The 16,404-nt window shown below is 47.6% G+C and overlaps 1 protein-coding gene across 1 annotated transcript; it reads left to right on the top strand.

Annotated features, from left to right (window-relative positions):
- Positions 1 to 572: 572 nt before the first annotated feature.
- NCOA5 (nuclear receptor coactivator 5) lies at positions 573 to 14,925 on the top strand. Its single transcript, XM_010020646.1, has 9 exons — positions 573 to 759; positions 1,253 to 1,360; positions 5,226 to 5,292; positions 8,484 to 8,834; positions 9,101 to 9,216; positions 9,338 to 9,464; positions 11,295 to 11,494; positions 13,472 to 13,795; positions 14,218 to 14,925. The coding sequence occupies exons 1-9, from the start codon at positions 597 to 599 to the stop codon at positions 14,859 to 14,861; spliced, it is 2,100 nt and encodes a 699-aa protein (XP_010018948.1). The 5' UTR covers positions 573 to 596; the 3' UTR covers positions 14,862 to 14,925.
- The last annotated feature ends 1,479 nt before the right edge of the window (positions 14,926 to 16,404 follow it).

Raw genomic sequence — 16,404 nt, 5'->3', positions numbered from 1 at the left:
CCAGGGCCTGAATGAGAAACTGTGCTTTGGCATTGAAAGCCAAGATTCCACATGTGGTGAAGCAATCCAGGTGTGGTCCCTTGGAGCATTTGAGCAGTGCTTCCGGGTGTCTCGCTCAAAGCCTGTATTGAAATCTTTGGGTTATGCAATGTTGTGATGAGTGTTTCCTTTCTGCGTGTTTGAATATTGCATAAACTTCAACACTGCTCACCAGTGGACCAAAGAAATGGGTCTGACAACAGTGGGTGTTCTGAAAAGCTCAAAGTCAAGGTGTGTTAGTGGACAATGAGTTTTATTTGTATCTTGCTTTGGAGTTAAACCATTAAAACTTATCTGTCAAACAATTGGGGTTACTGCCTTTCAGTATTGCAGAAAAGCCCAAGCAAAAAGCCTCAGTACATGTTCTTCCCAGAGCTCTCTATCCCTGGGTTAGGATTCCTCTGGAGTGACGCTTGCGTCACGCAGGCTCGGTTGGTTTCCAGCCACAAAGCAGTTCAGTTGAATGTCCCTTTTGGTGTGTGGGGTTGCAGTGACACACGTGATGTGCATGGCCCTTTTTCTCTTTTGCGAAGAGTTGCATTTGGGACGGCAGCAAAATGGCTCGAGGACGCAAGAGCAATAGCATCAAACAGAGCGACTTCACCAACAGCACCAACCCTCAGGACTTAGAGAGAAGACTTTTTGTCGGCAATTTGCCCACAGACCACATGACTCGTGAAGAAATGGAAGAGATATTTTCAAAATATGGCAAAATCAGGGGTTAGTATTTTATATTTATGCCTTTTTGTGCCTGGGAACTCAGTGAGAAATACTGCTTTCATGCTTGTCAAATGCTATTTGCTGATGATGGGAGGAGTGACTAATCCTGTTCCTAAAAAGTGACCTTTCAGTGATAGTTTTCTCTGAAAAAGAGATTCCTTCAGCACAGCTGAGATGTAACGTGTGTGTATCAGCTACATTTCAGCTTTGGGGTTGCAGTGTGATGTTACAACACTCTTTCAAGTAACCCGATAGTCTCTTAATCAAATCTTGGTTATATCACGGCTGTATTTTGGTCACTGCCGTGTCAGAAGGCAGTAGATCTATGAAATGCATTTCAGAGCCTTTAAGCTCTGCATTTTGATCCTGGTAGATGTGGTTTTCCCAGGAAACTTGCAGTGGTTTCTTGACTTGGGGTTAGGCAGTGGCTTGGGTGTGGGTTGGTGCTGTCCCCTGGTTGTAACCAGTCTTGCCCTGCTGTTGCCTTTTGCAGCCCTCAGCATGTACCATGGCTATGGGTTCGTGCAGTACGACCGTCTGGAGGATGTCCAGGCCGCTCTGGACGGGGAGAAGGGCCGCCTTTATAAAGGGTATAGATTAGGTAAGGAAAACTGCTCCATGCTCTCCCACTGACCCCAGCATGCATCCCAGTAGAGAGAGTGCTCTTGTTCTAAAGCTCTTCAGAAAGATCCCTGTGTGACACTTGCCTGGTGTTAGACTCAAATCACTTTCACTAGCTGTGTATTTCCCTTCAGTTACTTGCTCTAAGTGTTGTGTGGTTCATCTTTCTACCTAGGTCTTACTCTGAACTTCGTGTGTTAGTATTTGAAAAGGTCTGCTGCCCTGTGTTGAGAGGCTGCTCCAGCCCTGGGCAGTGCTCAGCGCAACCTCATGCGTGTAGTTTTAAAAACATTTGTAAAGCAGCACTGGTTCCTCTAGGCAGGCTGAGGAACTGGTCACAGCACTCAGCAGTTTGTGAGCCCAGTAATCTTGGGTGGTTTTGCACATGTGCAGTCAGTCTGAAAGTGGTGTGTGAATACCAGGTGCTTTAAGGAGGCCATTTTCATACAGATAAAAATATTTCTGGTAAATGTGCTGGGAGCAAACTTAAACAGGAGTGAGTGGTTAGAAAGCTGAGTAATCTATTACATACAAGCAAAACAATTACTTTTGAAGCAAACCTGTGCTAATTTGAAGACAAACAGTTTGATGTAGAAAGGAATGAAAGGAGCATTAAACAATGATTTGTGGGAAGGTGTGTCTACAGTAACAAACCCGAGCCTCAAGATGGATATGAAGGCAAGTAGACAAGGAGGGTAGAAGGATACAAGAAGAAATTACGGCCAGTGCTGTTTATGTCTAGAAACTTAAGCAGGAACAACTGTAGCTGCTTTAGAAGCTGAGGTGTAACTGCCTGGGAATGATAACAGTTTCTAACTGGAAAGACCACTTGGTATTCAGTTTTTGCTGTCTCTCTTTGAAGAGGCACAAGGTGCTTTAATATAATTTCCATTTCAGTAGAAAAATTGAAAAGGTAAAACAGCAGCTACCAAAACTGGACCTCTCAGAAAGTTTAAATCTCTTGTCTGTGAGGCTCAGTGCAGACCTGGGCTATTCCTGTCATTTTCCCACAAGCTTTGGGAACCAGGGATTTTCCAGGGCTGTAGCAGAGCGCTGTGGATGTGCCAGTCAGCAGCATAAGTGGGGCAAGTGAGGCATCTGCCCCTGATAGCAAAGGGATTCTTTCACCTGACACCCACTGAGAAGGGAATTCATTAATGCCAATCAAAAGAAATCCTACCTCTTATTCTGCTGATACGGTGAGCTTTATGGCTGAAAGTAGCAGTGTTCTGTAAGATGTTTGCTTTGATTAAGAAACTAAACAATTAAAACCAATGTAGGGTTAAATGGATTGGAATTCGAGCTCAGTGTAATGTAGATGGAATTGCTCTGTGCTTTGAGTGGCGTTCTGGAAAAAATGATTCCTGGCCATGCAGTGCTTTTGTAAGTGGCTTGGGGAGAAAAGACACAATCATGTTTCAGAAAGAGAATGAACTAATGAAGATGGAGTCACTGGTGGTGAAATGACCTGGACTTCTTCCTAAGCTGGATGCAGGCAGAGCTGAGCTCTCAGTAAAGCCAGAAGGGAAGATCTGCACCCAGCAAGAGTGCTTTTGTCATCCCTGGCTGTACAAAACAGCTTTGTAAGCGGTGAGGGTTTGGTACCTGGGGTATACTTCTGGAATACTGTGTTCAGATCTGGTATGCCTCGTTCAAAGAGGATAATGCTAAATGGGAGAAGCCTCAAAAAACCTGAAGAAGGCTTAAAGAGCTGAAGAACAAGCCCTAGCAAAAGCCTTGAGATAAAGGAGTGATGTGATCTGTGTAACAGACAGACCTGGAGATAAGTGAGTTTTAATCTAGTAGGCTTAGGCATGACAAATCCTTAAATGGAAATAAATAGTTTTCTTTAGCAGCAAAGTAATTGACTTCTGGAATAACTCACTGGAGCTTTGGTGCTTTCTGTGCTCTGAAGACTTTTAAATTGGAATTGGATGTTTTGCTAAAAGATAAGCTCGAGCTCAATGCCACCACTGTACTTGAGATAGGAATGTGATTCAAGGCTCTCTTGTCACCCGTGTTCATTCAGAAGGTCACTGCAGTGGCCCTGTCACCTCAGAACCCTGCAGGACAGAAGACCTTTTTTTTTCTCTGAAGTTTTGTCAGTGTTCACATAATTAACCTGTAAATGCTGTTGGCATTAAATAAAATGTTATTAAATCCGTTCATTTTGCACCAGAGGAGGGTCCCTGTCAAAGGTGGTTTTTTTTCTTCTAGGAAAATATTTTTGTTGAGGTTTTTTTTTTTTTTTTTTTTAAGTAATGTATGGTTTTGAGTGTAAAAATCCTGATAGGTGTCTGCAATGGCATCGTAAAAGAGAATAAAAATAATCTTAAACCAAAGAAAGCAGATAGTGTCTTGCTTAAAGATAACACTTGCCTTTAAGGGGAAAAAAAATCTCAAGAAAAAAATAAATGCAAGGAGAAGAGTTGCCTCAGTTACACAGTCTGAGCATTAAATGTAACTGCTAAGAACACAAGTAGGTAAAAGGCTTTGGGAGAGTTTAACTCCAATGTTGCATTATATGAATGCTTCCACAAACACATAGAAGTGTTTTCGTATCTTTATTGGTTAAAGCTATGTAGGGAATAAATGCCCATCAAATTTAGTTTGTGACAGCCGGCAACGAATGCAGCTGATCCTGGAGGCTGCTCTGTGGTCCTGAGTGCTCTGGTGCTACAGCCGCAGTTAAGGTTCAGGCTACACTTGCTTCTCTCCCCCACAAAAAGTGAACACACTGCTGCTTGGTGGACGACGGGAGCAAAGGTTAGAACAGATCCTGTAACTGAAAGTTCTGAAGAATAGTTTGGGAAGATCTGCAGAAGATGTTAAGACTGAGTCTGCCTAAAGCCATGTGGCATGTTTATTCTCTTGCAAGAGCTTTGAAAGGAGGTAATGCAAACTACTAGGAACTTTAAATTGTCAATAGGTTCTCAGGGAGCAGATAGGACATGGGTTGGTTTTGTTTGTGTCCTTAAAAGGCTCTCAGAGTAAAACATCTGAAGTAATTTCTGTCTGTTCTTGCCCCCCTCCAGTGCCTTATTCCATTCTCAGTCAGCTGTTACCAGCGGCTTTGTTTCCTCACAGTAGAACAAATTGGTCCCTGCCGGTTCTGGACAGCTTCACTTTTTCTGGCTGAGGACAAGACTCTGTTTATCGAGTTGTCTTACTTCATTTCACTTCATGATGTTTTTCATGGGGGTGCTCAGAAACCAGCCAGTTCTCAGTTTCTGATCTGTTGCATCAGTTTGCATCATGTTAACAGTGGTGCTTTGAATGCGCCATGTTGACCTTCCTAAGGAGCTTGTGCCTCAGGCTCCCCGGATCCCACTCACCGAGTGGAGGCTGCAGCAGCACCTTGGAGGCAGTTGCATGTGCCACTTGAGAACCCTCATGTTGTTCTCAATAAGGGTAGCAGTATGCTCCATTGAACAGTTTTGGCTGGGAACTTGAGACTGTGCTGGCCATCAGCTTCCTTTCTTGGTGGTTTTCAGACTCTGCTTTTTCTCCTAGAGTCCATGAGTTGCTTTCTGCTCGCTCATAGACTGCAGAAGAAAGAGGTTTTCTTATGGAATGAAGAGTCTGCATTTAGGCCTGAACATAAAATGTTAAAACTCTACCTAGGCTGTCCACCCTATTTCGAAGTCAGAAATCCATGAACATTTCATTATGTTGTACTATCAAAACTTAATAAAAAATTGTCAAAGTGACAATGTCTCTCTGCTGAATGGATTTTCTTGCACCATCTGGATGTTGTTGAACTTAAGTTGCTTTCATTTGAATTGTGCTGATGATATTTTTTTTGTTCCATAGCATTGAACAGATGGGTTGATTATTCTTTACAGATATTAATAAAGCAGTGGAAAGAAGAAATATGAATAAGGCTTCATCAAGGTCCAGTCCGGCACGAAGGTAAAGTACCTGGAAGCAATGAGTTGTAGTAGGAAGGTCAGGGCGTGAGCCCAGTGGCCTGTGCTAAATGTGTGTGTCTCCCCCATGGCCACCCCCACTCAGACGGCGACGCTCAAGTGAGACAGTTGGGACGTGGCCACTGCAGCTCTCGGGGCCCTTCTGGCGCTGGCACCTCGGGAGACATGAGGGAAACCTCGTGTCTGCTGCTGTGACTGCAGCTAAGTGTTATGTTTTGCAGCAAAAGTCATAGGGGCTTGTGAGGAAGAATACACGTGATGTTCTCTCCTGCCTCAAGTGTCAGAGAAGCCGAGGCATATCTAGGGAATGCTACTGGGCTGTAGCATTCCCAGTGCCATGCTGTAGAAGACTTTGGGATCTTGTCTCTCCTGATGTTGAAAGCTTCCAGTGCTGAAATGAGACTGGAAAAGAACATAAGAGTGAAGCACAAGACAGACCAAACATCTCTCTTGCACTGTCCTGTCTGCCAGGACCTGGAGCCAGGTTAGTGATGGGCACCTGCCAGCTTCTCATCATTTTCTGCCCCTCAGTAGGCACAGCGTGTGCTGCTCCTGCACCTCCTCCGTGCATGAAGTCACAGGCAAGTGGAGAAGACACAGACTGTCCTGTCACAGGAAGGCAGCTTCAGGTTCCTTTCCATGGCACTACTGGGAGCACACAAAGATGTGCTGTTGTGCATCTTCCATGCCTGTAATGTGAAGCTTTCCACACAGTGTTGCTTGTTGGACTTAAAGGTAATCAAGCCCTCGCGTATCTCGTGTGGTCTACTAACCTGACCTGCGAAATTACCAAAAACTGAGGAAAAAGTTCAGCCAGCAAGACATCTACCACCAAAAAAATCAGCAAATGAGTAGCTGCAATACTTGGCATCATCTAGGTCTTTTGTATGTGCTGCACTTATTCTGCACAGGGCCAAATGCACTTGCAGAGACCAGCATACTACAGGAACCACATTGGGCACACAGTTGGGGGGGTCCTGTTACACATCTGTAAGCATCTGAGCCTTGGGGTGTGCTCAGTGCTGGCACAAGGACCCCAAGCACACTGCAGGTATGTGTGCAGCAGGCACCGATGCCATGAGCGCTGGTCCTCAGACCTCACGGGGAGAGATAAGCAGCAGGTCCTGATGCACTGGGACCTGTGTCATCCTGCGTGTGCAAGAGCAGATGCTCACATCAAGGCCTCCAAGGAGCACTGGAGCTGCATGGGCGTGTTGAAGGCTGCGGTGCTGCTGAAACAGGCACTGGATTCCAGCTGGCACTGCAGACACTGTGGCCATCCCGTGTCACTACCCCCGGTCCCAAGCAGCACTGTGGGTGTCAGGTCCTGGCCATGGATGATGGACCTGGTGCACGCTGCAGGTGTGTGAATGACAGCGGTGGAGTCCTGTGCTGTGGTGCTGAGTCCTGAGCGGACGTGGGCAGTTGGGCTGGTGCTGCAGGAGTCAGGCTTTGGTGACAGAGGTGCAGAAGGCCGCTGTGCCTTCATGCTGCTGCCTCTCTGCAAGCAGCCCAGCAGTGATGGGGAGCAGAGGGGACCCACACCTCGTCTGCGCTTCTGTGGCAGTTGTGCGGTGCTCGTTCCGGATCTATTTGTCTCTGCAGATGATGGATGTGGCCTGTTCTGGTCACCCCACTCCAGCTGGAATAAATGTCCTATGCCAAACAATTCCGCTGCGCTGGCTGTTTTGCTGTAGTCCTGCAGCTGCAGAACGACCAGTTACTCAGTATCCATTAGAGCAAGTGGGAAGTTTCCCCTGAGCTTCCAGCATGGTTCACTGTAGGTTGGGGGGCAGGGGACAAGGAGGTGTATCTTATGTGATGTGGTTTCAATACAGATCACGGACAAGTGGATCTGTGTGTTCAAGAGGCTGAGGGAGTTTACACTTGTGTGTGTGCAAATACAGTGTTTCTTTTACAGGAGGACACTATGTATGTTCTTAGTGGCAACTCTGTCCCAAGATTTCCTTCATACCTGACATAAAAGCAGGGAATGACAGTGCTTCTGTGTGTCCCCTAGCACAGCTGGGTGTAACCACCCGAATCCATGCACACTCTGCACATCTGTCTGTACCTGACACTGAACTTGGGCACATCTGACTCGCTGCTCCTCCCGTTCTCTCCAGGTGACTACCACGTGAATGCACCATAGTGGAAGTAGGCTTGCGTTCTGCTTATCTTTCCTAACCTGGATTAGGCTGGTAGAGGACTCTAAATGTCTGTCAAGTTTTGGAAATAAAAAGATTCAAAAAGCTGTTTTTCTTCTGATGGCTGTCAGTATCTCAGGGAAAGAACATGCCGAACATGTGAGTCTCAGTAGTTTCCCTGCAAGATTCTTTTCTGTTTGGCTTAGACTGCAGTGAAGTGATGTGGTTTTTTCTGGAAAACAAAATATGACCTGGAAAAAAACCTACTTTTTTTGGAAAAGTTGAAGACTGGGATGTTATTCTTCCTTTCCTCCGAAGACAGTGCAATACAAAGTCTGAATGAGATGGATCATTCAGATACAACAGAGAAGCTGTTTCTGCTGAGGATGTGGTGCTGGTGGGGTTTGGTACCCCCTTAACAGGGCCATCATAAGCATAAGACTGGCTTTGTACAGAAACTGGCCCTTCCAGCACAGGACATGGCGGCTGCTGTCACTGCTTTCTGCTGGCAGCACAAACCCAACCACAACATGGAACCTGCAGTGTCTTTGGTCACGGCAAGCTCCTTTTTTAATGATATGCTAATAACAAATTATTTCAGGTATTCTGCTGTCATTGACTGGTGAACTTAATGGATCCCATGAATGCTCCTGGCTACTGCAGGTCTGTGGTTATTGGGCTGCAGCAGCTTCAATGCTCTCAAAAACTTGCAAAAACACATTTGATAGATCTAAGGCTGGCGCCCTTGAAATGGTGTTTTCTGAGGTGCCTGTTAACTTCTTCCACAGGTGCTCTACGCTTTTAGTGATGCTCCATTAAGGAGCTTTCTGGGTCTTGTTCGGAATGAGAAATGTTACAATTAAAAGCTTCTCCAGGCTGCTTCAACAAATATGTTTTGGGGGTAATTCTTGCTGTTGTGGGTTAGGAGGGAGGATTCAGCTGCTTTGGCACCTCAGGTAAGAGATCTAGGGGTAAGTGTACTTGTGCCACTAGCAGTCTAATGAACTGTTCCTGGTGTTTTCCTCAGGGAGCCGTATGCCTACGGGGATGGCCGAGACACCAGGCGTGACCGCTCCCCTCTTCGGGGGAGCCCACGGAGAGACCCTAGAGATGGTAGAAATGGCCGAGATTCCAGAGACACTCGAGACATCCGAGCTAGAGACATGCGTGACACCAGAGACCACAGGGACCCCCGGGACCTGCGGGACCCGCGGGACATCAGGGATCCAAGAGACCTGCGGGACCCTCGGGATATTCGAGACCTTCGTGACCCACGGGAGCCACTGTATGATCGATACAGGGATCCACGGGATATGAGAAATCCACGAGATGTGAGGGATCCACGGGATATGAGAGACCCTCGGGACCCTTTGTACAGGTAATCTCCCTGGGCTTGCGTTTGCCGACATGTTTTATGGTGTTCCTGCCTTAATGGCTGCGCTGGATTGAGTGGTGTCAGGCATCTAAGATCAGTAAATTGCTCTGGCTGGGGACAGTTGGGTGCCTGCTTTGGGTCTTGGGGGGAGCAGGTGGGTACTTCAGAATTAAACTCGAGGAGGGTTTGTGTGTGATGCATTGGCTAAAGTTACTGCCTGAGCTGGTGCTGGAGCATGGAAACCTTTGCTGCTTCTGTAAATGTTGCAGACGAGATGAATCCTATGACCGTTACCTTCGCTTCGAAGACTACTGTCGGCGGAAGGACGACTCTTACTACGACCGTTACAAAGAGCATTTTGACAGAGCACCAGTGAATTCAGATGGTGAGTACCCATAATGTTGTAATGGGCAGATTCACATCTCCCCCTGGAGGGTATGGGAGGTGCAGTGCCGAGAGTGGGTCCAGAAGGCATCATGTGTTCTGTCCCTGGGGCTGGCTTTCAGAGCGCCTGAAGCGTGAGGAGCGGCGCCGGGAGGAGCTGTATCGTCAATACTACGAGGAAATCAAGAGACGTTTTGATGCAGAGAGACCCGTGGATTGTTCTGTGATCGTGGTGAATAAACAGACAAAGTAAGAAAACAGTTATGACCAATTTTATTATTGCATAGTAGAAGAAAGTGAAACTAAACTTAGCCCTGCCTTGAGGCTGTTTATATTGCCAGTTGCTTTTGAAGGACGTGGCTTTAGAGCCCTTGGAAAGCTATAGCTCCTGTTGCTGTTCTGGGAACATAGGTTGATGAGATGGAGAAATATTGTATCTTGTGCTTTACTTTTATTTCATTCTTCTCACCTATCACTATACCTTCTCCTGTTACTTTTCTACTTACTCTTCATATCAGGTTGTAGCAGCTTGTACTTATTATTCATGTGCTGAATGATACAGAACTTACTCATATGTGCCAACCAGCAGATAGTGCAGAGCAGATGTTGGGCAGTTGTGGGGGTGTTCATTTCAGAGCTCCTGTCACATTGGTTACTAGGACAGATACCTGTCATCACTGCCAATCCAACATGCAAGAAATGCAAAATCACTGCTGCCAGTCATGAGCAGTGTCAGAGCATGTGTGAGTAGTAACCAGGGCAAGCTCTTGGGGCAGCCCAAGTGCTTCGTTGGGAACAGGAGGGCACATCTGTGTCTGGTACAACAGGACTGGGGCTGTAATGATGGCACCACTCTGATGGCTACAGCTTTAGACATAAATATATTGAAGAATAGCAAATGGTAAATAAATCATAGACCTGGCCTGGAGTCTAAGGAAAGTGTTTGTCAAGGGGAGATGTAAAGCTCTGTCTCCATAGCCCTTCAGAAAAGAGATCAAGAGTTGATTTTATCTAACTGCTCTGTCTGTGAGGGAGAAAAACAGAGCTGGTGCTTGCCTGGCCTGGTGGTGGAAGACAGAACAGGAAACAGGAACAAGGGAAGCAGTGAAACTAGAAATAAACTGTGGTTTGCTTTTAATGGAGTAGATTGCCTATTGGAACAAATCTTGAAAGGAAATTTTAGATTCTTCATCCCTCGGTGACTAAAAGTCTTTGGAAGATAATTTTAATAGGCCACACGTTACTGTATTTGATATAGAGAGAAATTGTTTGTGCAAGAGGACCAACTTAATATCCTAAGGATCATTTTGGTCTGTAACAGCTACAAACCCTAAGAGCTGGAGCATGTAATAAATGTGGGTATTGAAGCATTGATGTCACCTACTATAGACCTGTTAAAGGGGACTCCTGACTGACTTGGATACACAGTCCATGTAGCTTAGAAATTCTTAGAAAGGCAGTTGGGGGGAACAGTTTTAGTCATTGTTACAGTGTTTGCATTCAAAGATGAACTGAACCTCTTTCTGAAGGGGTGGGTGCACACAGACTAAACTGTGGGACAGTCGATACAAGAACAGTGGATCTGTAGATGCTGTGTTGATGCTGGACTAGAGCAGAAAGCAGCAGGTCGAACAAATGAGCAAGTAATAAGGCACATTTGAACAGTTAAGATACTGAACGTAGCACAAGTAACTTGGTCAACTGTAGGTTGACTGCTCTGCTGTTTGCCCCTTAGATCCCTGTGGGCATAAATTACCTCACTTAATGAGTTCAGTTTAAACACATTTATATGTAAACCAATCTATAATAGTGTAAATCCCTTTGCAAACACTGTTTCTCAGCTAAGCTAAGGTTTGATTTGTAATTTATTTCATTTAAACTGAAATGACTGATTCAGATCAAAACAAGGGCTCTTACATCACTGTAATGAGATTGCTGTAATACTGTCCTGTTACACACTGTGAGGTTTGGCAAACCATCAGAACAGCGAATCTGAGGTGACAGCGAGGGTGGATGTGCCAGGGTTTCTGTTTCTGTGTGACTGACGTGTTAAACTCTACTGGCTTTGCTTTGTGGTAGGGAGTACGCGGAGTCAGTGGGGCGGAAAGTGCGGGATCTGGGCATGGTAGTGGACCTGATCTTCCTCAACACAGAGATGTCACTGTCGCAAGCCCTGGACGATGTGAGCAGAGGAGGGTCTCCTTTTGCCATTGTCATCACCCAGCAGCATCAAGTTCACCGCTCTTGCACTGTTAACATCATGTTTGGCACCCCACAAGGTACTGAGGTCTCAGTAGGTTCTGTAGCTGTGTGTTCGCTCCGAACCACTCCCAGTGCTGCTTCAGAACACTTTCAAGCAGGATCACACAAGACAAGGTTCATCCTTGCTGTGACATAAGTAGTTATTAATGACTTGACACCATGTCATAAATGTGAATATCATTATTTGCAAGTTTCCATAATACTTTATTTGTCCCTTGTCAAAAGGACTGTTTTATTTCTGCCAAGAGGGAATCTTGGCTGCAGTCTCAGCACCTAACACCACCAGCCTTTGCATCCGGGGGCAAGCCATGAGCCCCAGCTCATGCCCTGGCATTGCCCTGGCAGATTTCTGAGTAAGACCAGTCCAACCTCAGTTTATCACTTGTTCTCAAAGACAGCGTGTTTGGAATGTGGCAAATTACAGGACAGATTTTAAACCCAAATGTCATTTAAGGAAAACAGGGTAATGATTATGTGTTCGGGCATGGTAAAGATGCAGTCATGAAACTGGGAAGAGTTATAAAAAGGTAGGACTATAAAGGGGTTGGGTCTATGCGCGCCACCTTCTGAGCGCCACTTACGCTTGTCGCAACGCTTTTCATCTCAGGGTGTGACTTGGTGGTTGTGAGGGTGGGTGTAGGTATTAAAAACAGTCTCATCAGAATGTGATTTTGGAGAGCAGCCTGTGCTCTCATTGCAGGCCTCTGCACATCCTCTGTTTACACATGGGGCTTGTGCGACTTGAGCTTTGGGAGATTATTGCTCCCTGACTGTGCTCTCAAGTAATGTTTTGTGAGGTTCATCTGGGAGAGTAAACATCTGAATGCACAGTCACGGCTTTTTGCGTGCTCACTGAGGAAGCCCAGGTTTTTTTAGTATGGGGTGCAGATGTGGTAGGAGGGTTCCCTAACTTGTGCAGAAATACAGCTCACACACTTCACTGGGCTTTCCACTGCCCTTGGTTTTAACTCTTAACTCCTTTGGTTAACACCCATCCTCCCACAAAGCTTCCCTTCTTTTCTGGATCTAATGATGGTGTATTGCATCTAATAAGAACCCCAGCTCATCCACAGCTCTTTCTAGAGATGAAATATGTTCACTTGAACCACACACAGCCAACTTGCCATTCGCGTCAGTTTCAGGGAACTCTTTCACCACTGGTGCAAAGCATAATGTTAAAATGAACCCCAGTTCCCTGTAACAAGGAAATGGGTGCCAGGATTTAATGTTCTGCAGGTGTGAAAGCGCCCGCAGCTTTGGGCACTCTTTGGAATGCGAAGGCTCTTTTGATCTCCCTGCTTCAATCTGTGTTCAAGGGATTGTTTGTGTCTGTGCTTTGTGAGGTGGAAATAATGACCTCAAAAACTTCAAAAGGCATCTGCACAAAACCCCAAAGAGTGTTGCAATTGGCCATCACTGGTTGTATTGTAGAACCTGATGGCTGCTTACTGCCCCAGTAGTAAACATAAGCAGCAATTATGTGACATTGAGCCAGTGCTTCTCTCCTCCCCACCTCCTGTGTACACACACATTGTATCGAGGGGTTGGCACTACAGAACCAAGAAGTATTCCCACTGCTGTCCTCCTCCCGAAAGCTTTAGCAGCCTTCAGAGGGCAAGTTTTGGATCTGTCCAAGAGTTTAGCAGCTGTAAATGTCTCTTCTTAGAGCACAGAGAATTTATGTGAGAGGTAGAGTGAGCTGCTGTCCCTCCTGAATGGGTGAGAGGCAAGAAAGACATTTCTTGGGCTGATCCAATATCTCATCAGAGCCCTCAACTATGGAAGGAAAGGATGGCCTTGCTGGGTGATAGCCTTGAGCCTGTTGGTGGCTTAGGAAACAGAACTGTGATTGTGGAAGCTTGGGAAGCTTCCCAGGCACAGACTTCAGCTGTGCCTGAAATCCCAGAGTAGTGAGTCCCTGCCTGCTGAATGAGGTGCTGGCGTGCATGAAGCAAGGCACCTCCTGTTACCCTCCTTTGCTTTCCCTCGTGCAGAGCACCGCAACATGCCCCAGGCGGATGCCATGGTGCTGGTGGCCAGGAATTACGAGCGCTACAAAACGGAGTGTCGGGAGAAGGAGCGCGAGGAGATCGCCCGGCAGGCGGCCAAGATGGCAGATGAGGCTGTCCTGCAGGAGCGGGAGCGCCCGGGCCCTGGGGACGAGGGGGCCCGGGGAGGTCACCCCCCGGCGATCCAGACCCTCCTGAACCTGCTGGCAGACAACCGCTACCTGACTGCTGAGGAGATGGACAAAGTGATCAATTACCTGAGGGACCGGAAGGAGCGCCTCCTGAGGGGCAGCACCGAGACTCTGCAGGGTGAGGCTCAGGCGCAGGCGAGGCCACCGGTCACACGGTCTGTGGTCCCCCTCGGCTGGAACAGGGAGAGTCCTGGGATTGCAGAGGAGTCCTAGTGCCATAACTGCCTCACACAGCACCTCAGGTTACTGAGATGGGCATGGCCTTGGGAGAACTGAGACCATTTAGATCTTCCATGTGAAAGAACTTTTATACTGGATTCTCTCAGAAAAACGACAGACCTGCCGTAATTGGTTTGGCTGCTGCAAGAAGGGCAGCAGCTCTGCGTGGTGGTTTGGGTTCCCCAGAGCTGTGCAGCTCTCCTGTTTAGAGGGAGGGTATTCACTGATACTTGTGTCTTTGGTAGCTGTTTCACGGGTTTTCTTTAGGTGCCCCTTCAAGGGCACATGCAGAGCTTTAACCCTCTTCCTTTTCTTTCCCAGCACCCATGTCAAGACAATCCTTGGGGGCACCTTCAGGATCATCTCTGGGAAGTCAGTCCAGCCTTCCAAGCAATCAGGCTCATCAGGGTTCACAGCCTCTGGTCTCTGCTCCTTCTGTTCCAGTGTCCTCTTCTAATCCTCAGCAGGAGCTTCAAGCAAAAATCCTCAGTCTCTTCAACAGTGGGGCAGCAGCTGTGGCGAACAGGGCTCCCGCAGCCGCTGCCAGCACGTCGGGCGGCGCGCCGAGCCAGAACTTCGCTAGCATGGGCAGCGGCCAGGCCCGCCCAGCACAGATGGGTGCTGGAAACTTAACCCAGGCTCAGCAGAGATTGCAAACTCCAAGCACACAGATTCCTGCTCTCCAAGGCCCTTCAAGAAATGCCGGTCCGAGACCTGGAGCTCCTCCACAAGCTCAGTCACTCTACAGTCAGCACCAGAATCGCCTCCCTGCGCCTAGCAATGTACCTGCTCAAAGGCCAGTATCTTCTGGTATCAACTTTGACAACCCCAGTGTGCAGAAAGCCTTGGACACCCTTATCCAGAGTGGTCCTGCACTCTCCCACTTAGTGAGCCAAACAGTGGCCCAAGGGCGAGCAGGGTCCTCAGCCCAGCAACCTATGGGTTCCTACCAGCGACACTACTAAAGCTGAGCTGTCAGGCCCTTTCCCCTTCCCTTTGCCATTCCATACTTATAGCTGTTTAAAGAGTCTCCTGTCCTTGACACGGGACAAATGCCCCTGGATATATGCATGTGCTCTCCACCTGGCGAGAGTGTACCCCGGTGGCGCTGTGCTCTGGCTGGCAGTGTCTGGAGAAGCACACTCTGGTTCCCTGATGGCAGGAGCTGCTTTTGATAGTCGGTTGTTTTGTCCAGTCCCAGAAGCTGCTGCAGTGATGGTCCTGCTGCATTTTCCTCGCTTCAAGCAGCTGGTGCATCTTCACGTTGAGGTGCAGCCTGGTCTTGCTGAATGGTCTTAGTATAGTTTTGGGTCAATGGTTTTGAGGAAACGGGGGACTGGACAGAGCCTGAGTGGGCCTCTTGGAGACCCACCTTCTCGGAATGGGCACTATTTTTCTTCGGGTTTCTTTTTTTAATTTTTTTTTTTCAATGCCACACAAGCCAGTTGGAAGTTCCAGTGGTAGCACTAGAGCCGAACTCATGGAGCACATGCCTGACCCTACTCGTCTACCCAGGACCACGCTGTGTGGTCCTTCCCTCACTGGAGTGTCGTGTCCTGGCAGAGTGGGGCAGAGGAATGCTGCTCCCTGCGCCCAGCCCATGGAAAGCAGCTGCTTTGGCCCCAGTACTGTGGCAGATCTGAAACAAAAGCTTCCAGCAAAGGCAGAGATTTGAAATGGGCTCTCAGTTTTCCTACACCCAGCAGTCAGTGTTAAGATCGATCTGTTAAATTTGGTGTATAAATTTCCTTTCATCTAACCCAACTGGGGACAGTTGGTTGCTGTAGCCCAAGACTTTGGCCGCAGCCGTGCTGCTGGGTCTGCCTTGGCAATACCTGCAGCCAGTTACAAGGGGTGAGTGCTCTCGCTGTTGGTTGGTGTGTTATCCCTCTGAGGAGGTGAGGCAGTGCCATGACACAGTACCATCATTTTATCCATTTTCTTCAACACTTTGGTAGCTGCAGCAGACAGTTGAGTGGAAAATGGAGCAGTGATTCTTCACCGTGTTTATAACCAGTAACATACTTTGATACTAGAACACAAAACATCTCTTAACAACGTGGTCCTCCCAGTCACAGCCCCCTTAGTCCGGGCAGCACCAAGCGAGCAGTGTGCTCGGAGCTGAGGGTTTGTTTGTCCCAGATGGTTTGTGTTGTAGCATTTGATTTTTTTTCTCTCTGTGCTGTTAACAGGAGGACGTTACTTTCTAATAAAAAGACAGGAAAAACATTTTGTTGTGTTTTTGACACTTGACAGCTTGAGTACTACTGGAATGCAGCATTCCACAGCGTTCGCCATTGCTCTCTGCTTTCAGATGAGCCGTGTCAGGCGCTGCCCAGTGCCGGGTGCAGAGCGGGCAGGTACGAACCTCGCTGTGACCCACTGTGAGAATGCCTCAGGCAGCACCTCACACACCCTTTGCTGGCAGAGCACTTGGATGACCATGGGCAGAGCTGCTGTGGCTGGCATATGCCATTACTGGCATGTGCTGGGACCGGCATGTGGGGT

This window comes from Nestor notabilis, unplaced genomic scaffold, assembly GCF_000696875.1.
Source record: "Nestor notabilis isolate BGI_N333 unplaced genomic scaffold, ASM69687v1 scaffold26758, whole genome shotgun sequence".
Lineage (NCBI taxonomy): Eukaryota > Metazoa > Chordata > Aves > Psittaciformes > Psittacidae > Nestor > Nestor notabilis.
The sequence above is the reverse complement of the archived record's forward strand: the minus strand, read 5'-3'. Positions and strand labels throughout refer to the sequence as shown.

What these genes read in the sequence shown, in the direction of transcription:
- NCOA5 (XM_010020646.1), top strand. Translation starts at nt 597, where the DNA reads ATGGCTCGAGGACGCAAGAGCAATAGCATCAAACAGAGCGACTTCACC. An exon ending in AAAATATGGCAAAATCAGGG is followed by an intron (nt 760 to 1,252) that starts GTTAGTATTTTA and finishes TGCCTTTTGCAG; the next exon opens with CCCTCAGCATGTACCATGGC. An exon ending in TTATAAAGGGTATAGATTAG is followed by an intron (nt 1,361 to 5,225) that starts GTAAGGAAAACT and finishes TATTCTTTACAG; the next exon opens with ATATTAATAAAGCAGTGGAA.